The following is a 26,962-nucleotide window of genomic DNA, read 5'->3' as shown; positions in this document are numbered from 1 at the left end:
GAAGGAAAGGTAAGGTTTGTCGGTGCACCCCACCCCTTTTCCTCCACATTCCTCACTCAAACAGTTCAGACGTAGGCTATGTTGGCCTTCAAGCTTTGGTTATTCTACCTGTGTCTTGCAAGGTAAATGCAAGCTACCTGATCTTCACACCATTCACCAAATGCTACACTGAATAATTATACACTGTTAAAAGTGTTCAAAGTGTATTTGCTTTGTGTTATGCATGCTTTACACTTCCCACAGGCAGACGTTACCTGAGATAACCAACTTCTAACTTTTAGGAGTGCTGCAGGTGTAGTACTGGTCCACTAGATAGCAGCAAATTGCTGTATGTGTTTGTGTGTGCGTGCCTGCCTGCCTGCGTGCATGTGTGCCTGCTTTCCAGCATGAGAATGTGTGTGTAAAGTGACAAAGATGGTCTAGGGCTCCCCCTCAGGGCCTAAATGATTTTGATGGGCTTCATCAAGTCCACCTTTATCATAAGTCTGCTTGTGTCTCCCCGGGCATGTATCCCAGTTCCTCTTTGTTGTCTCTCTTCGCTACAAATTCTATCAAAAGACGGAGGACCACATGCCAGCAGCTTTTGCTTTGGGATGAGAGAGAGTGAGAGTGGCTGCAACTGAAGAGCTTTTCACGTTTGATTGGTTCTTTTTATTCTGCATCAAAGGCAGATGTAAGAGTAGAGACAAATCAGAGGAAATCCTGCAAAATACACTCTTTTCTTCATTTTTTTCCCATCTTATTAAAGCACCCATGGACGTACTATAACTCGGCCCAAACACACTGTGCATACCTGCACAAACATACACTGCATTTACTCTCAGCTGCTTGGTAATGATCAGATAGACTTACACACTAAGATCAAAAGATCAGGATCTGGCAACCCAACACCTACACCCTGTAACAGGACAGATCTGGCAATCCGACTCCTTCCTTCTGGAAGAGGAATAATTTGGTTGATGGCACTAATAATCACAGCCCTGTTACCGATCCTTCACTGGCAGCGTGTGTTTGTTGAGAGAGTCAATACTCTGTTATTGATACCTAAGCGAAGACATGACATGACATAACTAACAGGTGGGTGTTTCTTTTGTCTCTACTTCTTCTATTTACGTTACGTATGCGGATTTGGATTGCTGGCTGCTTGCTTTGGCTCATGCTGACACTGATGCTGTTTCAAAATAATATTTGAATGATGTGTCACCTTTCATCGTTCATACATTATAGTATATGTCACTCTGGAAAAAGAAGAGTAAGATTCAATTTTTAAACATATTAAACTTTTCCAATGCATACGTACTTTATAAAAATAATTTATGCAGAAATTAAAGGTAGATAAAGATTGGACATTTAATCGAATTGATGACATGTAACCTAGTCACATTTATTTTCTGCATCCGCTGTCTGTCTCTCTTTCTTTCTCTCTCTTTCTTTCTCTCTCTCTCTCTCTACCTTTTGTATTATTTATGCCCCGCCCCCTCAGCCGCTTGGAGCTCTCTAGTTTCACTTGTAGAGCCAGATGACAAATTAAGACTCCTTCTACGACCTGCCACAAGGTACTCCTCAAATGCACGGAAACTTACACATATGTACTACACACATGCAAACACACGCGCACAGACACACACACACACACACACACACACACACACACATACACACACACACACACACACACACACACACACACAAATGTGCAGTTCATTTGCCCTTCTCTCTTTCACCCTCACACACACATACTTAATCTCTCTCTCTCTCTCTCTCTCTCTCTCTCTCTCTCTCACACACACACACACACACACACACACACACACACATACAGTACACACACATACACAATCTGTAACACACTTTGAGGAGGGCAGCGAGGACAAAGTGCTATGCTGAGTGAGGGAATGTGTTGTAGTGAGAAACAGAGGACGGAGTAGGTCAAAGGAAGAACCTAAAGACTTTATTCTGGAGTCTTTTTTGTTTGCTTTTTCCCTTTTTTGTAACCTGCATAAGAAGAGAACTCCTGCAAGGGAAAAAAAGGAATTGAAGACTGCAGAGATTCTTGCAACCACTACACTTGCTCTTCTGTACTGTTTGTCATTAAATGAGGAGGTGACTATGATGGAAAGCTGTCTTGATGAATAAGTGTGCTGATAATACCAAAATAGTTTGTGTTTTACTGCAACTACAAGATGGACTATATAGAGAGTAGAGCTTTAGTTGTAATGATAAATGCATGTTTTGTTTGTGTGCTTTAATGATTGTATGTAGTGTTACAGAATGCCTCAGGGATCACACTGTGTGGGAATTAGTAAAACCAACAGTAGGATAAGGTTAATCATAGAGCTAGTGCTGCACACTAATGCTTATAGAAAGCGGGCTCTGTCACATTTAAACTTTTTACCTTAAGGCTAACAATAGAGCTTTACACTGATACAACTATTGACAAATGTGATAGGGTTTTGAGAGACATAGTTCAGGAACTCTGAGTAGTGTTTTGAGTTCTACAGAAGGGTTTGGAGTTTAAAATTTGACTAAAGTTATGTGAATCCAATGTTTCATGATTTCACGATTCATGTTTGTAAACCAAGCATTTGTATAGACAGCTAAAACAGAGTCAGTGAAGCCTCTGTAAAATAGAGTTATAACCTAAGTAGAAAGTTTACTTACTTCCAGATTACCGGATTTTATTCTGTGTAAGGAAGTGTTTGTATGTACAGTATATGTCTTTTTGTTTAGGGTAAGAGTTTGCTGAATTTGAGATGTGTTTGTCTGTACAGGTGCCTTCATGGGGAACAGACTTGAGCAGTGTGGAACTGCTTTGGCCAGGTGGACCTGTCCCCATACAGATACTGAACCAACCTATAGTGCCAGCATAAGGTATACCAGGTATATTTAAACCAAGGAAACTTAATAAGGTCAGACTCTCAGTCATATTTTCAAAACATATCTCATCAAAAAGTATTGAGATTAACATAAACTAGCCCTCAATTATTGACTTTCATAAATTTGTGTATTTCTGGTTTTTGAATGTTTACAGCATTGCATCACGAAGGGGGCTCATGGTGTACTTCTAGCCACTCTTTAAAATGCCTAGCAAGAAAGACACCAAGAAGGACACAAAGAAGGGTGGAAAACCTGAACCAGATAAAAAGAAAGAGGAAGAGAAGAAAGGGAAAGATGACAAAAAGGGAGGAAAAGAAGACAAAAAAGCCGGCAAGGATGATAAGAAAGGTGGAAAAGATGACAAGAAAGGGGGAAAGGATGATAAGAAAGGAGGGAAGAAGGGAAAGGAGGAGCCACCTAAGGGGAAAGATGATAAGAAAAAAGGAAAAGACAAAGGGAAAGGGAAAAAAGTTGAGTCTGAGGAGGAAGAGGATGAGCTTCTGAGTGATGAAGAGGAAGAAGAAGACGATTTCAGTGAAGAGGAAGAAGAAGAGGAAGACTCAGAAGATGACAGAAAAGCTAAGGGTCGAGGGGGCAAAGGAGCTAAGGGAAGGAAAGGGGGGAAGTCTAGAACTGGGGGATACTCCGAAGAGGAGGAAGATGAAGAAGAGGAGGAGGAGGATGACTATGATGAGGATTATGGCAAATCCAAAAAGAAAGGTAAAGACCACCATAAAGGAGGAAAGCATGATGCTGATGCAAAGAAGAAAGGCAAAAAGAAGGCGGAAGTACCACAGATTCCAGTTAAAGAAATTCCAAGGAAAGGTCTTAAGAACATGTCCAGGATGTTTATGAAGTTTTCTGGCTTCAAGAGGCGAAGAAACAGCAGGAAGAAGCTGAAAAGTACATCACGTTTGTTTCTGGGTCTGGGAAAGAGAAAGTTCCGCCTTGCTAAGAAGAAACGCCGCAAGTCCATGCTAAAGAACACCTCTCGATTCATGATGAGATTCAAGGCCAGCAAAAAGATAAAAAAAGAGAAAGAGGCCAAAGAGAAGGCAGCAGCAAGTGGTGGGAAAAAGCCAAGCTATATGCTACTACGTCTTGGAGGAAGAAGAGACTCAAATGAGAAGAAGGGGGGCTTCTTTAAAGGCTTATTTAGGAAAAAGGATGGTGATGAGCCGGCTGACGACTTCAAGAACAGAAGTGCGTTGTTGGGTAAGGTCGCAGCAGCAACTAACTGGCTGACCAAGCGCTTCCTGTCCACTAAAATGAAAGGAAATGCGGGACACAATGGCTGGGGTGGACGTAGGGCACATACAAGACAAGCAAGCTCTAGAAGTAATCGCTTGGGTTATCATAACAATGGTTATGAGCATGGGGAGGAGGCTTATGGATACGATCAGGGACATTCATCACAACAAGGTTATGGAGGCTACAACGATGGCTATGGTGGCTATGTAGATGAGGCAACTGCTGCATATGGAAGCCAGGGTCAATTTGGTTACTATGACAATGTAGCAGGGGGAGTGGACTATCAAGACCTGGGTTACTACGAAGAAGAAGGACTCTATGATCCAAATTCAGAATATTATGAAGGTGGTCTTTACAATGAGGGCATGGGGGACTACCATGACCCATACACCTCTGCCCAAGTATACTATAACAACCAGGAAGCAGATTACTATGATTACCAGCATCAGCAAGCCATGTATGGTGCTGAGGGTCTGGACTACTATTCCCTGATGGGTGCGGGCCATATGTATGGAGGAGAGGATGATGGATTTCTTGACCCTCATGCTCAGGGTTACTATGACGCAAACAGCCAAGGGCTTTACTATGATGGAAAAGGGGGTTATTATGACAATGGACAGACAGGTTATTTTGAGAACCCTTACACAGAAACTACTGGAATGCAAGGAGGATTTCCAACAGACTACCAACTCGGGTATAGTGATGCTGGCATGCCTTACCAAGACTTCAGCTCACAGCAGGCCATTGGAATCCCACAAGGAGGGCAGCAGGTGTTTGGCTTTGGGGTGCAAGGGATGGGTCAGGTACAGGGCATATATGGGGACCAGTTTGCAGACCAATTGGATCAATTTAGGGATGATACTGGGGGAGTTCAGGGAGGGGAGATGACTTTTAGAGTTCCTAGACCTCAAGTGCGCCTATTTGGGAAAGAGCGTCTAGATGTGCCCCTACCTCCTCCACCTACTTTGCCACCTGATCCAGAATTTGAAGACATGTCAGATATCCAGTATGAAGACCAGATTCCTCTTGCACAAGGGCAACTTGGGGATATAATGTCAATACATCAACAGATGGGTATGCCACCACAACAACAAATGATGTCTCCTCAACAACAAATGATGATGTCTTCTCAACAACACACTATGTTTCTCCCACATGAACAAATGGTGATTCCCCCACAGATGTCACCACAGCAACATATGTTAACACAGCACCAGATGATGTTACAAGAAGAACAGAGTATGTCCCCTCAAATTATGCCATTGCAGACTCTGTCCCAACAGCAACAATTGATGCTACCACAGCATCAAATGATGCACCAGCCCATGATGTCACCACAGCAACAGACAATATCACAACAAATGATGTCACCACAGGAGCAGATGATGATGGCACAGCAACAGGCCTTTCCCCCACAAATGAATCCACCACAGGTAATTCTAGCTCTGTTGTATCATTGAATTTGCAGGACCTGACTCTTCAGTAGCAATTATTTACAGAAAGGAAACTTAATCTACTTTTAACCTTAGTCAGTTGTAATGTTGGATGAGCATGTGAAAATGCTAAAAATTTAAATATGTACTTAAGAGAGCAAACTTGCACCTTCCCCTGAACTTGCTTTGTGTTTGGGAAATTTAAAAATGTAGGGCAAAACATGAGTGACAGTAGTACTCCATTTTATAACAGAATACATGTATATTCTATAACTAAACTGCTGTATTTGACTTATAAACAGCCAATTTGTTGCTACTTCTGCAGATCAAAATGGGCATGCTCCTAATACAGTTTTCACTATTGTTAGAGATTTTCATAGTCTGCTTATAGTAATCACATTGATCAAGGTCATATACATCCTTGTAAATGGATGATAATGATAACCTTTTTCAGAAAATGCATTACCATCTTATTCAAATTTGTATATTTACATGAATGAAGTAATTACATACAAATGTGTTATTTAATTCATTTTATTGACTGTTTAATATAGGTGTCTTGATATCCTTTTCAAATTAATCTTCAAAGGAAATTTCTGTCTTGTGTATAATATAGATGTACACATTCATACGTCCTGATCTCTCATCAATGTTCAACAAATCAATATCACTGTAATATATAATTGATTGGACATGTAATTCTGGAGCAGATGTTCCAATTTACAGAATTTTTCCACAGTATGGTTGACAGAGCATTCGACATAGGATCATTTTAGAAAATAATATTTATATAACGCTCCCTGAGGTTTAAAGAAGTTAAAGCTTTTTTCATTTTTGTGTTCTTTCTAGCAGCAAATGCTGACAGACCCAATGATGAATTCCCATCAACAGGCTTACAGCCCAGGTTTGATCCCTACTCCAACTGCAATGATTATTAAGCAAGCGGGTATGTCTCCCCTTGCTGGGCGGCGCATGCAACCTTCTCCAACTCCGTCTCGCCGCTCTGTTTTGATGGCCTCCCCACAGGTACAGCACTATCCCTCTGCCATTGCATCCCCCTTGCCTTCTCCAATACTTCCACAAAGACATAGCCCTTCTCCACAACCATCTGTGAGAAGTGGGTTCATTAATGCCCAAAGACCCCCTTCTGTTATGTCAAGACGGCTCCCACCTCCTCACTCTCCCATGGCCTCACCCGTTTCCCATCCAAGAATGCAATCTCAAAGATCGCCATCTCCACTTGCCCGAAGACGCTCACCCCCTCACTCCCCCCATGCATCCATGATCCGGCGAAGTCCTCCACCATCACCAAGGACATCAATGAGGCAACGCTCTCCTCCTCCCTCACCCCGTGCTTCAATTAGAAGAAGAAGTCCACCGCCCTCTCCCACTCCAACCCGTAGCCCATTTGGAGTGAGAAAGGTACCAGGGCCAACCTCCCCTCCTTTATCCCCTGGTCATGCATCTCCCCGTCTTTCTCCACATCTTAGTAGAAGACAATCCCCCTCTCCTTCCAAAACTCTTCGTAGTGTATCCCCAGCAGGTCCTCGGTCTTCTCCTACTCTCTCTCAGCGCTCAACAAGATTGCTAAGGGACCCCACACCATTGGCTCGGCCTAGGATGGGGGGAAATGTTCCCTTAGGAACGGTCAGACCCTCTCCTATGGGTCTACGAGGGCGACCAGTTCCCCCACCAACCCAAAATGTGCGTCCATTTCGTAACTCCTCCATTCGAAGCAATAGATCTTCTGTTCTCACAATAGACTCCTCTCTCCTTTCTTCCCCCTTTCACTCACCACATATGGTCCACCGTGTTCCCCTGGGTAGGAGAGAATCTGGCCGGTTTGCTCCTCGCCCAGTGGCTCGAGGTCGGCCCCTGATGGCACAGCGGTCTATAGGAAGGATGCCTCCCGCCTCTCCACAGCTCTCCCTGAAACACATGCCACACCCTGCATCCCCAATCTTCTCTCCTCAACTTTCTCGCCAGTCCTCTCCCCTACTGTCGCCTCGAGTTGCCCATTCACCTATTTATGCACCAGAAACATATGCACCTGGCCCATATGCAGATTCCTACTCTGACCAGCCACAGCAGTTCAGTGCCCCTTCTTCGCAGATGTTATCTGGTGCTTTACAAAACCAGGCCATTCGACAGGCCTCTTTTGCTTCGCCTCTCGGTCCACAGCCAACCCAGATGGTAGGCATAGGTGAGATGGCTGCCGAATATGGAGAATCTTATGCTCCCTCATCACCAATGCTTTCTCATGCAATGCAAAACCAAGCTATTCGGGATGCTTCATATGTTTCTGCATTGCAGAGACCAATGTCTCCTTATGAGCAGCCGATGGCCCGTTCATCTCCAATGTTGTCTGAAGCTCTTCAAAATCAAACTATACATGATGCATCTTATGTTTCTCCTTTACAAAGACCAATGTCCCCCTATGAGCAGCCAATGCCCCCTTCTTCCCCTATGCTGTCTGGGGCTCTGCAAAATCAGGCAGTGAGAGATGCCTCCTATCTGTCTCCTTTTCAACGGCCTCAGTCCCCATATACAGCATCTGTGCCTTCATCCCCAATACTCTCTGGAGCCATGAGACATGGTGAGGCCCTGAGAGGTGTTGCTTCTTATCAGACTCCAATGCTCCGTTCACCATATGGACCAACCATTGTTACTCCATATGATTATATTTCTGAACCTGGCCCAGCCCCACTGCTTTATGATGCACTTCAAAATCGGTCTGGATTGCACAATGTCTCACACTTAAGATCGCCTATGATGGGACGCCGTAACCCCTATAAACCAGCTGGCCCTCAGCTCCACCATGCTCTTCAACAAAACCCAAATCTTCGCCAAGCATCTTATCAGACACCTATGCAACTCAGACAATCCCCATATAGACCCCAGCCACCTTCTTCACCAATGTTAGGAAGGGCCTTGCAAAACCCGCAGATGATGCAGGCATCTTACCGGCTGCCAGATGGAACCTTGGTGTCACCATACCTAGAAACACCTTCCTCCCCATTGCTCGGACATGCCTTGCAAAACCAACAAGTCCGTGGAGCCTCATACACCTTGCCTGATGGATCAGTAATCAGGGTAGGTACAAAATGAACATTTCAAAATAAATACAACCTGACATAAACGTTCGTTCTCATATAGATACCAAAACATTTTTTATGACTGCTCTATTTTCCTATACCACTCCGACCGTCCCAGGACCCACGTGTACCCCAGAAGCCCATGTCTCCTAACCTCTCAAAAGCTCTACAGAACCAGGATCTCAGGAGTGCTACATACACCCTCCCTGATGGCACCATTATCGACCCTAGACAACAAGTAACCAAATACTCATCCTTTACTTGAATGTACCTACTTTTGATACCATTTATCTATTCATTGTTTAGAATGTCTAATCTGATGGTTTTTCTTTTGTTTGCCTTTTTTTTTTTGCTTGGCTGTTTCTGATTATAAAGCAACCCATCTCCCCAAACCTGGCTAAGGCTCTAAACAATGCAGCACTACGTGAAGCCTCCTATTCTCTACCTGATGGTACCATTGTAATTGATCCGAAGAAACCAAAGTCCCCAAACCTTTCAGCGGCACTGCAAAACCCTTACCTTAGGAGTGCATCTTACACTTTGCCAGATGGTACAATCATCATTGATCCACGGAAACCTGTCTCTCCTGACCTCTCCAGCGCCCTTCAAAACTCTGCTCTGCGCAATGCCTCCTTCACACTTCCAGAAGGGGTTCAAGATCCAAATACACCAATTTCACCAAACCTTGCTAAGGTTAGCTATTATACAGACTCTATGTGTTCTCTGTTTCACCCTTGCTTTTCAAGTATCTGCTATAGTGCCTGTGCTTATGTTCACTTCTCCCTTCTTATCTACACGATTGAACATGTGTAGAGGTGCACAGGTGTAAGAATGTTCATAGGTGACTAAAGTAGATTGTGTGCAAACTGAATTCAAACTATTGGAGTTGTCTAAAGTTAAGAAAACACTCAGAAACACACATACAATTAAGCATAATTTGTTAACTTGGCTACACAGAGGACCACTGTGTCTATGGGTAAAGAAGATCAGTTTGTTTGCTGATTGTGGGTAATGATCGCAGTGCTAGTACTGCCAGCCTTCAGTCCTTCTGCTAGGGTAACGTCCACTTGCCTGGGCTGAATATGGTAACACATTGCTCCAATTGAGTAGTTATATGCCTTTTAAACTGACACAGCCTGCAATACACTTTATCTCTGTCTAGATACCATCCGTCCCCTATGCTGGTCTACATCAGGGTAGTATATCTTTATTGCAGTATGGTAGTAGCCACTAGAAGGGGCTAAAGCCCTGGCTAATGACACAATCATCGACTGACATTGCAGGCCTGAATTGATAAAAATCGTAACAAGGTAATGATTAGCAAAGGTAATTCTTTAGACTGCTAATTGCACACATTCCTTACAAGAGTTCTAACATTAATTCATGACTTGTTTGCATATTATTGCTAATTAATTATACAAAGTTGAATTTTTCTCATAATTGTTGAATTGTACTTGTTGAACCTCTCATACAGACCCATGGGTGTCAGACGCATAAAACAGTGGTTGGGACAATTTAATGGGGGGGGGTCTAGCACTTTTCTTACCCAACAGTGAGCATGCTGTCAGTCAGAGACTTTGTAAGTAAACAAAACTAGGCTATGAGCTACGGATGAACCATTCTCCAACATCTAAATAGATGTGGAGCTCGTCTCAGTGAAAAGCAGTGAAACCTGATATGCAGTTTCAATGATATGGGTATTCTCCTACTGAAAAACGGAATGGATTTCATGGCAGCAGTAAAACGTGGTCCGGAGTTTCATGCATTTTATCAGTTAGAAAGTGGATTGAATTTGCCTGAAGGTGCTCTGAAATAGTGCAGTTTGAAGCAACAAAAGCCCTATGTTTATGACTTCTTAAAAGTGAGGACGTCCAAATGAATGATTTAAAAAAGTGGGTGGGACCTGTCCCACAATGACTTTAACACCCATGTGCTGACCTGAAATTAAACAAACTGTTGTAATCCTTAGGCTCTCAATAACGCAGCCCTGAAAGGAGCTTCTTACACCCTCCCAGATGGAACTATTATAGTAGATCCAAGGAAGCCCAAAAGCCCCAACTTAACCGCTGCCCTGCAGAATCCTTATCTAAAGGGTGTCTCTTACACACTGCCAGATGGAACCATCATCATTGACCCACGAAAACCAACTGCCCCTGACCTATCTAAAGTATGTACCTTTAATATTGAAGTTGTTCATTGCTAATAATTAGCTACATTTAGAAAAGTCTTATTTTGGATGATAACGTCCTGTTGTCTTGCTCTGCAGGCTCTTGCAAATGAGAACCTTCGCAATGCTTCATTCCAGCTCTCTGATGGTTCCTTGGTTATTCCAGGCCAGAAGCCATCCACTCCTAACCTTACTGCTGCCCTGAGGCACAACCAGGCAATGCGGTCTACTGGACTTTATAATCTGTCACAGAATTCTGTATTCTCTGGTGCCCCCAAACCATCCACTCCAAACATTAGCCGTGTACTGAAGAAAGACGACCTCCAAGGTTTCCAGTTCAGGTAGGAAACCACAATGTGCCTTATTAAAGGAAACCAGGGCAGAGAATGACCTTATTGTCTTGTCTAGGTGTGGCACAGAATTACCTATTGAGAAATCAAGCTGCAAGCTAGACATTAACATTTAATCAAGGGTGAATGAAACAATAGCCCCATCTGACCAAAATGTTCCAATGGGTCCAGAAACTAAATTCAATAGCAGACTAGGAACTAAAACTCCCTTTTGCATTCACTTTCTCCTTACATTACTTCTCTGTTTTACCTTTCTTGAAGGCAGCTTCATCTGTTGCTCATCCACCTGTGCTCTCAGGTCTTTGACATTCTGGCTTTATCTCTTTTTTTAACTAGATATTAAGGCAGCAACTAGGGTTGTTTTCAATATGAGAGAACATCAAAAAATGTCCACTACCCCCTAATATCAATGCCAGAGTTTTGATAGTCATTTGTCAATGAATCATTACACACTTTCCCCAAACTTTATTACAGACTCAAAGTCCAGATTAAAGTCAACACACAACATCACGACACATAGAAATATTACAAAAGCACAATAAAGGTTCATAATTTATATACATTTTCTAACTGGAACTGGTTACAAACAACACTGTATCTGATGTTGGAAGTGTCAAGTTGGCTAATAACTTTATTGACAAGGTTTTTTACGACAACTTGGAGCTCTCACTTGCACTGCACCATCTAGGTTTCTTTAGTTATATTCTCAAAGCATCAGTGTTGCTACGTTTAGCCTCTGGAAATAATTTTATGATAAAGACAAAATCAATGTCAGTGTAAAAAATTGTTAGCAAATGTTGTACAAACTTGTGCTTATTTTTTTAAATAATTATTTCTTCCACAGGTTGCCAGATGGCTCTCTTCTTACCCGTCGGTTTCACAACCCAAGCCTGTCTAATGCCATCCAAAACCAGCAGCTTCGCTATGCCTCATACAGGGTGCCAATAGGCTTGCAGGGAGAGGATAATCGCTATGCTGTGGTTCCACCCTATGGGCCTAGCTCAGGACACTGGGCTAGGAATGCTTGTGGTGGAGGGGAAGGAGGGGAAGATGTTTGGGCAGCTGAGAGGGTTTTACCACACGGGACGGTTCAGAATCTGTCAAAGTGGTCCATGTACAGAGAAGATGGGGTGTTGGAAGGATATTCACCTTCACCTCGAGGTGTGGATGGACAGCCTCTGGACACAAACTGGACTCCTGAGAGAGAGAGAGTACCTGGTCAAAGCTGGTATGACAAGGTACCAAAGTTAATGAATTCCTATTTTTCACATGTGTCTTAAAAGGTTGCCTTAACTATCTCTTCCTTTGAATACGAACATACAATAAAGATGTTGGATTGCTCACACAAATGTTCAAGTACAGTTTACAAACAAGAATATTTGAGTTTCTGCATTTTGAAATCAGCTCTGGATCAAGTGATTACAAGCTTTGACATTGTTGCGTGACAGTGTTGGACTAATTACAAGCCACTATTTGTGTCTGTCTGCCTGTCTGTGTGTGTGTGTGTGTGTTCAGATCTACTCTATCCTTAGCATGCCCACAACAGGCCACAGGGTGAAAAACTGGGCAGAGGGAATGGAGGACATGACACAGCTGCCGTAAGCCAGATCCAGTATTAACAAACAGCCTCACAGCTCATTCATTCATGGCACACTCTTACAAGCATTTGGTTGCACCATTGTAGAACAGCCGAGCTAATTTCAATGCATACTAAGTCAATACAGGCAAAATATTACACTGTTTGTATGTGTTTTTGGCCCATTGTGCCTTTTCATGTCTTTCCAGAAATGCTCCTAAGTGGGGAAAGACAGACTTAATTTGACAATCCATAATTTTAGCAGGTTTTCAAAGGGAAAATGAAAAAGTTAAATTAAATGTCATGTGAACGTGTGGACCGTACTTCGGTGTGACAATATGTGCTCTATACATGTAAGTTAAATTTCCTCTGTGTTTAATTTCAGTGAGCTGAATGAGACCACAGTTCTGATGAACTTGAAGAAGCGTTACGACCAGGAACTTGTATATGTATGGCTAATTTCAAATCAAATTAAGCAAATGAAATAGCTAATATCTTCAAATGTTGTGAATGCTTATTTTCTCTCATTTAAAAAAAATGTGTTTCTCTTTTTTTCATCCACACAGACTTATATAGGCAGCATCTTGGTGTCTGTGAATCCCTACAAGCTGCTGAACATTTATGGCACAGACATGGTGCTTCAGTACGAGGGCCGCGGCCTGAGTGACAACCCTCCGTAAGACCCAGGAGTGTGTGTGTATTGGTGTGTGTGTGTGTGTGTGTGTGTGTGTGTGTGTGTGTGTGTGTGTGTGTGTGTGTGTGTGTGTGTGTGTGTTTTTGATCTTGGCAATCTGTGCATGAACTAACGCCTCCAGCAAGTTTTGGTCCATGCATTGGGAACAGAACTCAGTTTTCTCTCTTTCTTATAAGAGAGAAAGGAAAAGTTAGTGTTTTTTTATTCAGAGAACGTACTTTAAAATAATTTAACATAAAACATGCTTTTAACATTTTGATTTTTTTCTAATGGACCACTTATTCGAAAACAATTTTATATCCATATAATTTTTGTTGAGACTATTTGTATTTTAAAAACAATTCAGTCCCAATGTGGAGCAAACACAGCCTTTGTGTGGGCACTAGTTTTATTGATTTCTTTTGCTTTTAGAAAGGATATACCAAGAAAACTCTCTAACCTTTATCTATAACCTTTAAGTCTTTTCTTTGTGTGTTCATCTGTGGGATGGTTCTGTGGTACCTCATCGGTCTACATGTGTGGAAAGCTGTGCTCTTAGATACAGTTTGGTCGTTAAAAAAGGTGTAAATGTCAGCACTCTCAGGTGTTCGTAAGAGGCTCCTATTACACTGCTGTTGGTCTGTTGCCAAGGGAGAGTTTGGTTATGGATTTCAGTGCCACTTCACACACAGGAAAACACACACACACACACACACACACACACACACACACACACACACACACACACACAGGAAAACAAACACACACACAAAACACACAACCAATGAACTTCAATGTTTTAATATATTTGAAATGTATTCTTTTGTGTTTCAGTCATCTTTTTGCCATTGCTAATCTCTCATATACTACCATGATGGATGCCAAAAAGGATCAGTGTATTGTGATCAGGTATGAAATCCTGTAACTGTTGAAGATTGTATCTTTTTTGCAAAATAAGGCCTTCAAATTAAAGTTTGTTTTAACTATTTGGAATTGTTATAAACAACAACAAGGGGTGGAAATCGCCAGTAACTCACAATTTGATGCAAGGCACTGCTATACGATACAGTGCGTGTCCACAAAAAAGATAATATCATGTTACATGTATTGCAAGAGAATCATACGATGACACTTCACAACATCTGAATAAATGAAGACTTTTAAATGCAGTTTAAATGCAGAATGTATATATTTATTCACTGAAATTTAGGTTTAGTTTCACCTATTATATCATTCATTATACTTGAACTTCTTTTTTTAACTCTCTTCTATTGCATTTTCTCAAACATTTTACACATGCAAAAAATTAAGCAAAATTAGAAACAAATAAAATAACAGCACTGTTGGAGTTTACACATCTTATTTTTACAGTCACAAACATATATTTGTCTATCCACTAACATTTTCACTAATGGTGTCATTTCTCTGGGATCTGTACATCGTCCATTTTTCCCACTTTTGTTCAAATTGTTCTCGTTGTGTTCTCAAAATATGTGTTGGCTGTTTCACCACAAATATTTGAACTTCTTTTTAAGTCTGTCCATTATTTAAATTAAAAACAATTTTGAAAGCAGCAATGCGATACATGTATTACTGAGTCAGGATACTTTGTTGGGAAATCGATATTTTGGCAGACCCCTACTTTCAGATGTCCTTAAAAGTGAATTGCTAATTAAGTGTTTTAGACTAATTTCTGCTCTTGATTGAATTTATTAGAATTTATTTAAGATGTAACCTCCCCTTTAGGAGTAATTTCAAAACAGTATAAGGATGGATTTGATTTGAAATGTTAAACTGATGATGTAAAAAAGGATGAGCGAAAGACTGAGGTTAACTTTTGTTGTTGTTGTTGTAACAGTGGAGAAAGTGGTTCAGGAAAGACTGAAGCCACTAAACTGATCCTGCGTTACCTGACAGCCATACATCACAAAAGCAACGTCACACAACAGGTAGATATTCTGTACATTATTTATTCATGAGTTCATGCTTGTTCACAAATACATCTCATACTGTGCTTGTTTAAGCTAGCACTGTTACTGATTTCTTTTCTCTCGCTTTTTCTACCATCTCTTCCACCAGATAGAGGTAAAGTGTTGCTCTACTTTATTTATACATATTTTTTGACCTAAGAAGATACACCTGTTTAAAGTTGCCATGGTAACATGTCTGTCTTTGGTCAGATCCTAGAGGCCACGCCCCTGCTGGAGTCTTTTGGGAATGCCAAAACAGTGCGCAATGACAACTCTTCCCGTTTTGGCAAGTATACACAGATCTTCATGGAGGGGTGAGTAAAAAAAACTCCCATGTTTGTAGTGAGCAACTCAAATGACACCCACAGGAGTTACAGTATGAGCTTTCAAGGGGTTTCATGTTCAGAGATTGACTGATTGACAGCATTATTTCAAACATGTTACTAAAACAAATTAAGATATTTAACTTACTAAGAAAATAAACAGACAACATATTTAAGATTCTGCTTTGCTTGTTCAATGTTGTGCAAGCATAGTTGTTTTTTGTTAAGACTGACACATCAAAAGAGTGCAGGCTCAGAAAAGCATGTGCTGACAAATCCCCAGTAACACATATGGATCAGTAGTTGATTTTCTGTTAGAGAAGACTGGAGAAACTACACATGCATGACCTGTTACTTAACTTGGACATACGTCTGTGTGTCATTTCCAAGGGGTGTTATCAGCGGTGCCATAACGTCTCAGTACCTTTTGGAGAAGTCTCGAATCGTCTTTCAGGTGAAGAACTCACACAACCTCACACACAAGGACTTTAACACACACATGCTAACATAAACAGCAGGTCAGATGGATTCTTTTTACCTCAGGTGTCAGGGTGAGAAACAGGAGATTGCAGAAGCGCATACTTGCCAACTATGGGATGGGGAAAATCGGCATATCCCTGGCAACCCTGTCCCAATATATATACTGGGGTTTAAATTGATAAATTAAAACAGATGTGAGAGCAGGGCTGGCTCAGGATATTTTGGCTCCAAAGGTGAGATTATGATGGGGCGCTCATCAAAATTCTCTCAAAAGTTGAGAATTTTACTAAAGCCTGGCTCACACTGTGCGATTTTTCCCCAATTGTATAAAAGTCGAGGTGGCATGTCAGCTCACACTGTAGGACTGAATCGTTTACAACGCACAACCAGACCTTGCAATTTATGTGCTCACACTGTACGACCCAATTGTCGGGCACGGCCGGACAGCTCACACTTTATGAGTGAAATTGGGAGGGAGCGTTGACAATTGTTTCTGCAAAAACGTATAATTTTTCATATGTTGCACAGTAAAACTCAAAACAGGACTTAAATAGAGACGATGGTAGTGATTTGATACTGACTGTAATGTGCAAAAATATGAAGACATCATTAGACCTTTTAGGGTGAAGATCTGGGGGATTCCCCTCTCAGAATTTGTTCAATAAAAGCTCTATTTTGATGCTATTTTATGCACTTTTTGAGTATATTTGTTACCAGAAGTTCACTGTAATATATATATATTTTTTATTATTATTTTTCACTCATAGACACACACAATACACATATTCAAAAACAGTTTAGTGTAGTTTTGCACTGTTCATTTTCTGTTAACTACCTGTGTCTGTATTTTATCTCTGTCTCACTTCCTTCCTTTAGCTGCTTCCCCCTCTCTCTTTCTCTCTTTCTCTCTCTTAAATAATTTAAAATATCTGTATCTCTTTTCTGCCAAATTTTGTATTCATTGCATACCATTTTAGTTCTCAATAATCCAGCACAGACCAAATTCATTAGGTAATTCATAAAATGATCTGTTTGTTTATCTTGATGTCCACCCATTAAAGTCTATTTCAATTTTCATTTAAATATGCAAAATGTATCTTTTCTTAACTTGTGTGTTTTTTATACACAGGCCAAATCAGAAAGAAACTATCACATCTTCTACGAGATGTTGGCAGGTCTTCCTCCTCATGAGAAGAGCTCTCTGTATCTGCAGGAGGCTGAGACTTACTACTATCTGAATCAGGTGCGCAGAGAAAAATATTATACACCCCCCCCCCCAAACACACACACACACACACACACACACACACACACACACACACACACACACACACACACACACACACACACACACAGAGCACTGATAGGGAGTGGTCATTGTAATCAATTTCACAGTCACTTTAACAAATTAGATTCCCAATTGTTTTGGAAATGTGACATTTATTTTACGAGGTGATTTATGTCACAAACTTAAAAGTCATTGGAGTAACCGGGTACAGACTGAGGGGCCTTTGCAGTCTGGATTCTTTCGACCTGAGAGATAACAATGTCTATGTCTATCTGTCTATATGTTGCATGTTTCTGTAGTGCTGGTTTAAAAAGAGAGAGGGATTTTATTTGTCATGTTCATTTTTTTTTTGATTGAGTAGGCTTCATGTTCTGGAAGTGTTTAACCTGTCCAGCGTCTGTCCAGAATAGGTAAAAAGTCTGCTAAAATAGACCAAGGTGTTGTGTGTGTGTGTATTTGGTCTTTTGGTTGGTTGGTCCTGGAAAATCTCACAATGCTACTAACATGATGATTTGTGCACACATCATTTGAGTCCCAGGTGGGGAACACTAAAGTGTGCAAATTGTATTCTGTCTTTAATTCTACACATTTCTACACACTCATTTTCAGCACCACCTGACTTTGTTGTATATTTCCAATTAGGAAGGGCTTTTTTATTTTTATTTCTAAATAATCTCATCAGAACAAACGATATCCCCATTAACCTGGTAGCAATTGCCAAATAAGCTAATAACCTACGCTACTTATCTAAATATGATAAACATTGTACCCAAAATCCTACATGTTATCATTACGTAACTGTTTAGGTCAAAGTAAATTAATCTTGCGTTACCTTGCATACAGACCATCAGGTTGCTCTGGAGAATGCTGAACATCTCATTCTCCTCTCCAAAGACTTTTTGGCTTCATGAGATATGATGAAACACAAAGCAAAGCCTTTCTCCTGCCACATCTGGTTAAAGGCCCTTAAATTCACTGTTACTGGTGTGTGCGTTTCTGGTTACTTCTACTACAAACACCTCAGGCTAAACTCTTTAATATTAATATAACATTGAACTGAAATATATCGTATTTCATTGCCTTCTCTGGTTAACAGTTTGGTCAGAAGTTTGCTTTTTTTTGCAACAGTGATGTCACAGTGTAATCATGTGTACTTAAGTAATATCACACAAGAGGGAGTGAAGTTGTACTGAATATCAGCATTGCTGTGATTGGGTCGTAGGTCCACAGCCACAGGTCGAGTTCAGAAGACGACCATGGGTGTGATGTAAATTTTATTTCAGTTCTACGACCAGGATCTTGAAGAAAACAGCGTGGAAAATGTTTTTATCTTTGCTCCACTATCTCAACTAGTTCCACAACTAACTACCAAGCAACCCAAATATTCCCCTGCCCTCTCCACAAACTTGCCTGTTTACACTTTTCAGCATACCAGCTACTCTGTATCTACATTTATGTGATTGATTTATTATAGAAACCCGTGAAATAAGAGTCCTTTGTGTGATTCAGAGGTACCAAATGTATTAATAAAGACGAACACTGTCTGCTGTATTATTTACGAGCAATATTCAGAACCACTGGCAGAGGGATATACAGAGTGTGAAGTCCCAGTGATGCTGTTCTATAGACTCTTTTAGGGGCAGTGTTACAATGACGTCACGCTATTCACGCTATTAGTAAGAGGGAAACACTAATCCCCACCACAGGGTGGGAAACGCCTTAGAAGTTTGAAAATGTCATTTTGTTTTCTTGTTGGGAATAGAAGTAGTAGTAACATTAATTTCAGGAAACTGAAATTCTATCGTATACCAGCCGTCACTGCCCCTCAACAACATGTTTGTTGTAGATCACACTTCCTCTTTCGGGCCTACTTCCTGCCGTCAACTAATCAGGCCACAACTGTGTAATTAAGAGATCTGCTGAGGGCCATGCTCACTCCCTTTGTCTGCTTCAGCATGCTGAAGTGCATGACAGGTCGCTGACTGCTCCGAGTGTTGACTGTGTTAGGGGCATTGTTTGAGTTAGTACTTTATACACAGTATAAAAAAACAAGTTACAAAATAATGAATAGGAAAAAAATGTATAAAATAGAGCAGAACAAGGTAGACAAGCGTGTTTTTCTGACATGTCCGCCGCCAGCACCGAGGGGCCACGCGGCCTCGGGTGCGGGGATCTCAAAACCGGTAATGATCCTTGTTAACCAATCAATCATTAAAAAAATGTGTTTTAAGCAAATGTTTAAAAACAGGTACAGGAGTTGGACAGCCTAATGTCCTTGGGCAAGGACTTCCAGAGCTTATAGGGGTTCTGAATGGCTTTTTTCAAGTGAACCAAGCCTTGAACATGGCTGTCTTCTGTACTTGCTGGTTGGGCAGAACTTCCAACAGTACGACAAAAAACTCATTAGTTAAATCATGGTATTTAAGATCTGGTACATGGCTGTTAACAACATAGTAATAGGCATCTTAGGACTTATACACCCTCAGTTTGTCTTTACTACACACATAGGTGTTGTATCAGAATAGTGTGAATGTCTGGCTGTTCCACCTCTGGCAGTCCTATCATCATCTATTCACTGAGTGAGAGCGCACGGGTCAGTCTTACTCCAGTAACGCTCTTGGTCCCGGAGAGTAAGTGACTTCATATTTAGGAAGACTCGCATTATCTTCCATTGTCAAAAGTGAGCCAAAAACGGGGGCGCAGTAGTTAGTGCGCGCGCCCCATGTATGGAGGCTGTAGTCTCAAGCGGGCGGCCCGGGTTCACATCCCACCTGTGGCTTCTTTCCCGCATGTCGTTCCCCACTCTCTCTCCCTGATTTCTGACTCTTATCCACTGTCCTCTCTCTCCATTAAAGGCATAAAAAGCCCAAAAATAAAAATCTTAAAAAATAAAATAAAAAAAGCGAGCCAAAAACAACTTGCTAGCTGGCCTTGGCTAACATGTCTGGAGGATGGTTTTGCCTAAAGCTAAGCTCCGCCCACCAAAACACATCACACTGTTTAGTAACACTCAAAGGGTCTATAAGCAGTCAAGGAATGCCTCTTGCTCAATCAAAATACTTGGTCAGGAGGACTATCTGTTGTATAATTCTACATATCTTTATCAAGGGAAGAAGTTAAACCCCTAAAGGTCATCAAAAAAAAAACATTCCACTGCTTATAAGTTTTCTTTTTAATTAGAGCCCTGATTTAAGAAGCTGAGGGTTATTATGTTGCTTTCATAACTGTGTGTGTTATTTTGTGTGTTCATGAGTGCAGGGAGGGGATTGTACCATAGAGGGCAAAGATGATGGGGAGGACTTTAGGCGTCTGCTGAGTGCCATGGACATCCTATGTTTCACCCCAGAGGAGCTAAACGGCATCTACAGGCTGTTGTCCTCTGTCCTCCATGTAGGGAATGTCTACTTTCAGCCACATCAGGTCTTTCTTCCACACACACCAACACACACACACACACACACACACAAGCTGAAAGTAATAGGCCACATTAATGCGTTTCATTCCTCAACTGACTGATAATGATGATGCTGATAAATGATGGTAATAACGAATGTGCATGCTTCCGTATGTGTGGGTGTGTTTCCCCACAGGCCGAGGGTCAGGAGGTTGCGTCGGTAGTAAGCACTCAGGAGCTCCGAGTGGTCGCCGAGCTACTGCAGGTCTCACCTGACGGCCTGCAGAAGTCTTTCACCTTCAAGATGACTGTGAGCTGAGTCACTTTTCATTAAAAAAAAGACCCAGACATGTACACCATAGAAACAAGTCATTAAGTTGTAACAATTAAGAGATGTTGTGAGATGACAGATGTGACTAAACCCCACAGGATACAGTAAGAGAGAAGATCCTCACGCCGCTTACAGTTGAGAGTGCTGTGGATGCCAGGTGAGTCAGTGAGTTACAGTCTGATTACAGTTTGTGCCAGATTAAATACTAAAGCCCACTTCTGCCTGGAATAACAAAAAATAAAAGTGTGTTTGAGGCTGTTTTAATGTCCTGATTTTCCCCACCCTCTCTAAAATCCTATCAAGAGACTACTGGGAGGGAGTGAGGAGTCTTTGATTTTCTCCCCAAATCTTTAGTGGAGGCATGCGAGGACAAAGGATGTCGGGGCTTGGGGAGAGATTTTTCAGATGTCCTCTGTTTCCATAGGAACCAGTTTTTCTGTTTCCATAGAAACCTTATTGTGTGTTTTTTTCATAGAGATGCCGTTGCCAAGATCCTCTACTCGCTGCTGTTTAGTTGGCTGACAGAGCGCATCAACGGAAGGGTCTACCCTCGCAACGAAGCCCTCTCTATCTCCATATTGGACATTTATGGATTTGAGGTCAAGATAAATAATGATTTCTCTTTAATGTTACAGTGTGATGTGTCTGAGCCAACCTGTGCTCAATTACTCCCACACCCCCCTTCTGTGCCCTCCTTTTTATCCTCCAGGAGCTACAGGTGAACAGTTTTGAGCAGCTGTGCATCAACTATGCCAATGAAACTTTGCAGTTCTACTTTAACAGGGTCATCTTCCAGGAGGAGCAGGTCAGGAAAACTGCTGCTTAATGTTTACATTACTTCAACATATTTATTTTCCCAATGAGGATGGATTTGTTTATAAAGATATGCATATACAGTTAAGGTCAAACTGATCCAAAGTTATCAGATATAACCAAGCTACTAAGAAACACAGCCATTCAGTGTACATACATTTGATTTATCAGGTCAAAGTCAGCATTCAACAATAATCTGTTAAAACACTGTGTGTAAACAAGAATGTGAGGAATCAAGGAGGGAAGATGAGAAAACTGATTTCCTCAGGGAAATGAAGACTTTTTCTTGGCCTCGTACACCTCCTTTTTTGAGACAAGCTGAAAGGAAAATAATTTGAACTATCAAGCCTTAAAAAGTATAAAATTGTTGTCTACAGGCCTTAAAGTCATAATCAGACACTGTCGAGCTGTGAAGATGCCCTATAAGCTCTCCTTACAAACTGTCAATGCATTGTAAGACACAGAAAAAGTTTGTTAGAATTTAATTTAGGTCAATATTAAGGGAGAGATGACATATTAGAAGTGGCTTGGGATTTACAGAGCAGGTAAACAATGTGTGCCTTTTAAAGTAAAAAAAAAAAAAATAGATTGTGATCATTTGTGTTAAAACTACACTTTATCGTAACCTTTGAAAATACTTCATGTTTAATCAAAATGTCTTGATCTTTGTACCTTTCCTTTGTTTTGTTTTTGGAAGTGAGAAAAGATTATTTGTAGAGTAAAAATAAACATCTCGTCTGTAACTTGATTTGATTTCCTAAACCCTTGGGTCATTCAATAATAAAAATACAGAGGAAACATTATTTTGTTGTAAAAAACAAAAACAAACAAGCAACAGTAAAGTCAGAAGAGTATCTCACACAGCAACTTGATGAACTTGTGCTGTGTGCTGTGTGTGTAGGAGGAGTACATGCGGGAGCAGATCCAGTGGCAGCAGCAGCCCTTCAGCCACAACCAGGCCTGCCTTGACCTCATTGCTGCAAAGCCTCATGGGATACTGCGTATACTGGACGATCAGTGCGGTTTCCCTCAGGTACAATCACCACACCTGTCGAGCCTAATTCATTTAAAGATTAAAATTACTTAAATGTAATATTGAATACAAAATGTTACTGAAAGATTGATTATTTAATTAAGGCTTAGGGTGTTAAAAATTCATTACTCCATCGAAAACTTGTTAAAGATTTAATCAGCTGAGACAGACTGCATGTGTAATTAAAACAAAGCTAGAATAAATATCAGGACACCTTTGACAAAACTAAATTATTCAGGTGTATTGTGTAAAAAGAGCAACAGCTGGCAATAACTCAAATATTTCATACACCAGTTTGAACAAAAAAAAAAAAAAAACTCATCTCACTTATTGGATTTCTCATAAAACCTGGAGACTGGAGTGTATTACAGCCAGCTCAGATCAATACAACACTAACCCAACATGTTCACTTAATTGCCTGCCTGCTTTTATGGTTATTCCCTCAGCTCCTAATGTAAACATATTATACAGTGAAATATGTACACAGTGTTACAGGAGTAACAGGCTGAGGCAATCTGTAGAAAAGACACAGACAACATGTGTTTCTGCTATAAAGATTAAGTTTCCATGGCTTACCAACCCTCAACCGTCTCTTGGTTATCACTAGGCAACGGACCACACTTTCCTTCAGAAGTGCCACTATCACCATGGAAATGACCCGCTGTATGCCAGGCCAAAGATGCCACTGCCAGAGTTCACATTGAAACACTACGCTGGGAAGGTCACATATCAGGTACATGTATTTATTACCCACATGGATTGTATATAAATATGATGATGCATCTGGAGCTTTCTTTTTTATGTATTTATGTTAGGCATTATTATCTAACTTACTTAAGTGTGTGTAACCAAATACTTCCCTTCCATTCTCTTAACTACACACACACACACACACACTCACACACTTATGGTCCAGGTGTGGGAAACGCTGCGGTCAGTAGGGGATCTCCAAATGTTTTGATATTACTTTAAGGGAGATGTGACATTATCCATCTTTTAATAGAATGTATGGTTCCCATCATAATGTCAGGACATGTGTTTTATTTCATGTTGAGTTGTGAACCTAAATGTAATCATATGTTCCCAACAATTTTCAAACCAAGGGAAATCAGTATTTTTTATTACATAACAGTGATTTTATTTAATTGTCTGTCTACTGGGGGGAAAAGAAAACATCAAATGATACATCAGAGAGTGAGGAAGGATGTCTGCGAGCTGTTTGCAGTAATAATGTAACTTGTGGGATTTGATTAGACTGAACAGCAGCGGACTTCCCTGTAGATTTAGAAATGATTTTTTTTCTTCTTTTTTGGAAAATCTGCAGGAAAGTCAACTTGCGGTTACAGTGGTGCCAGAATTGTAGATACAAGGAGCAAATATCTAATTATCACAAACATAAAAATCATTTGTTTGAAGTTACAATTAGATCAGAGGCCCCCTGTAGGTTTAATCTTGGATGACGATAAGCAGCATCTCCTGTTAAGGTTATGCAGAATTATCTAAAAAGTAAAATAAACAACCCAATAAAAGCAGACAAGAATGTGCATCAGGCAGGCACACAGCACATTAGGCCAGATCTACTAAGCATTGCGCTGCTTTTGTAGGCGCTAAGCGGGTGCAAATGAGAGAGAAAAATAGCGTGGAATCATCAAAGCACGTGCATAGGGTGAAACACACGCAAACTGCACTGCCAAGCACATAGCGTCTTGGGTGCGCCTGTCCCTATTGCATATGTAAATTAGGGAATATTCCAAAAATCTGTAGAAAATTACCCTCTTCCAATGCAAATAAGCCTCATTGCAAATCCCATCTAATCCACAAAGACCAGCTCTAAGTGCCACAGGCTGTTACAGTGGTGCTATTTAACACCATTGAGACCCGTGTATTAAATCAGCACAATTTCTCCTTCTCTCTTTTTCTCTCTCTCTGCCTACTCAAATCAACACAAAAAGAGGCACTCAGCTGGTGGTAGCTGTGTCACAGTATTTATAAGAGATGTCACATACAAACTTTCCAGTTATCAGGAAAACAATTCTGCCTCTGTATGGCTTTAAAAAAGATGATCTCTTAATGTCTGTAGGTATTTCTTTTACATTATTATTATTAATATAATCAGGGCTTAAATCATTCTTGGGCTTTCAGCGACTCAACACTTCATCAACATCTGTTCTTTTTTCCAAGTTACCCTCACTTGCTCCATTCAGAGAGGAAACTTTGTTTGAAACAGTGAAAGTCATTTTACATAGTCTGACATCTTACATAGTCAAAACTGTCACTTGACCTCAGTGGCTGCTGACCTCATGCTCAACCATTGATATTACAACTGTAACTTGTGCATAGCCAGAAGCAACACATGCAGATAGACAAGGTATGTTAGAGAAACCAATAATCTGTGTTTAGCTCCTCTAAATTACATTTGCAACCTTGAAAGACGGTTGCTACTTTGTACTTCTCCCGTTTGATGCAGTGTGTGTCAGGCTGTTATACGTTTGTTTTTTTTAAATGTTGAATCTGATGTGAGAAATTCATGCTTTGAGTGTCATTAAAACTCTTTCCTAATTGTTTGTGTTCTAGGTGCACAAATTCTTGGATAAGAACTTTGACATGGTCCGCCAGGATGTGTTAGACCTCTTCATCCAAAGCAAGAACAGAGTGAGATATGCAAAACACTTCAGCCGTTTTCACATGTGCACTCCTGAAAATTTCAGGCAGGCTGCCCCTGAAATCTTCCTGGCTTGCTTGTTCACACATGCACCTCACAGGGTCTCAGGAGGTAGAACATGAGGTTAAAGGAATATGCTGAAGTGTAAGAAGAAGCAAAAAAGTTAAACAAGTTTCATTACATGCAAGGAGATCACACATAGATTCTTTAGGAGTGCACGGGTCGCAGGTTAAAAACGTCCCATCAACTCGCTCAAAGGGAATTACATTTTATTTGTCATCTGGAGTTTTTTTAGGCTTTTGAGCCCTTGAAATGTGTCCTACGTAAGGTGTTCAATTGCAGGTTTGTTGTATTGCACAAAATAGTGTGAAGCATGGACAGCCAATAAAATAAGCCTCCTTCTATTTTACACAAACCATTACAAGAGAGAACCAAAAAAGTAAGATTGTTTCCTGCAGTTGTGATTGTAACCAGCTTCATCATCTGAAGAGACAGGGCATAATTGGTCTAAACCTAATGGCCAAGTACATGTTGAAGCCAGCAGTCTCTTCTTATTATGTCACTCTTTTGAGACCCTTGCTCCTTGCTTGTAATTCAACAGCAGTAGCTGCAGCTTCTCCTACTGTAAGTCAGAGTCCTAAAGAACAGACGAGTCAGAATCAATTATAAATGGTGAAGTATTCACTGTTGCTATAACTGTAAAATATTTACAAACTCCTTGAAAACATGAATTCATGTGTTTTAATTAAAACAATAAGATATCAAGGTGACCTTTGGGTTTCACCGTGTGACCACAATGCCTCTAGTTTGGAACCAGTTACCAGTTCTCCCATTCTGCAACTCAAAGTGGGTAGCTGTCGGTTGCTTTAACTGAAAAACTTGCATACCCAGGGTCAATATCATTTTCTTTGTGACTTTTTTAAATCTCGAATACAATGCATTTCTCCTTGGAAATATAGTGCACTAGATAAATGTAAATGTGTATAACTGTACAGCTCTTGGCTGTAAGTAATCACATTTCTGAGACAGTCCAAACACAGTCACAACATTTGATGATAATCACATGGCCAAACCCATTTTTAAGGTCAGCAGTTATGTAAAAGCAGAAATAAACTTGCTGCTGGTGCTCAGTTCATTGAAACCGTAGAAACAGTAGATCAAACCCATCATTTCCGAAAGCAGAACAAATATTATGGGGGAATTGAACGTGAGTCATGATTCGTCATTTCATTATGATTAAGAATGT

General features: G+C 40.8%; 1 protein-coding gene across 1 annotated transcript in view; it reads left to right on the top strand.

The window, feature by feature from the left end:
• The first annotated feature begins 7,463 nt into the window (after nucleotides 1-7,463).
• myo15ab (myosin XVAb) overlaps nucleotides 7,464-26,962 on the top strand; it is a 50,310-nt gene continuing 30,811 nt past the window's right edge. Inside the window, 24 exon segments of the mRNA XM_065963557.1 lie at nucleotides 7,464-7,764; nucleotides 8,485-8,654; nucleotides 8,775-8,894; nucleotides 9,032-9,349; nucleotides 10,626-10,823; nucleotides 10,923-11,164; nucleotides 12,018-12,411; nucleotides 12,689-12,771; nucleotides 13,135-13,198; nucleotides 13,316-13,425; nucleotides 14,257-14,331; nucleotides 15,281-15,371; nucleotides 15,502-15,507; nucleotides 15,603-15,706; nucleotides 16,106-16,169; nucleotides 17,325-17,438; nucleotides 20,742-20,903; nucleotides 21,074-21,187; nucleotides 21,307-21,365; nucleotides 21,684-21,807; nucleotides 21,918-22,013; nucleotides 22,923-23,054; nucleotides 23,662-23,787; nucleotides 25,629-25,706. Of these exon segments, the coding sequence (XP_065819629.1) occupies nucleotides 7,464-7,764; nucleotides 8,485-8,654; nucleotides 8,775-8,894; nucleotides 9,032-9,349; nucleotides 10,626-10,823; nucleotides 10,923-11,164; nucleotides 12,018-12,411; nucleotides 12,689-12,771; nucleotides 13,135-13,198; nucleotides 13,316-13,425; nucleotides 14,257-14,331; nucleotides 15,281-15,371; nucleotides 15,502-15,507; nucleotides 15,603-15,706; nucleotides 16,106-16,169; nucleotides 17,325-17,438; nucleotides 20,742-20,903; nucleotides 21,074-21,187; nucleotides 21,307-21,365; nucleotides 21,684-21,807; nucleotides 21,918-22,013; nucleotides 22,923-23,054; nucleotides 23,662-23,787; nucleotides 25,629-25,706 (3,345 nt within the window).

Source organism: Labrus bergylta, chromosome 1 (genome assembly GCF_963930695.1).
Source record: "Labrus bergylta chromosome 1, fLabBer1.1, whole genome shotgun sequence".
Lineage (NCBI taxonomy): Eukaryota > Metazoa > Chordata > Actinopteri > Labriformes > Labridae > Labrus > Labrus bergylta.
Note: the sequence above shows the minus strand (reverse complement) of the source record. Positions and strands in the feature narration are given on the sequence as shown.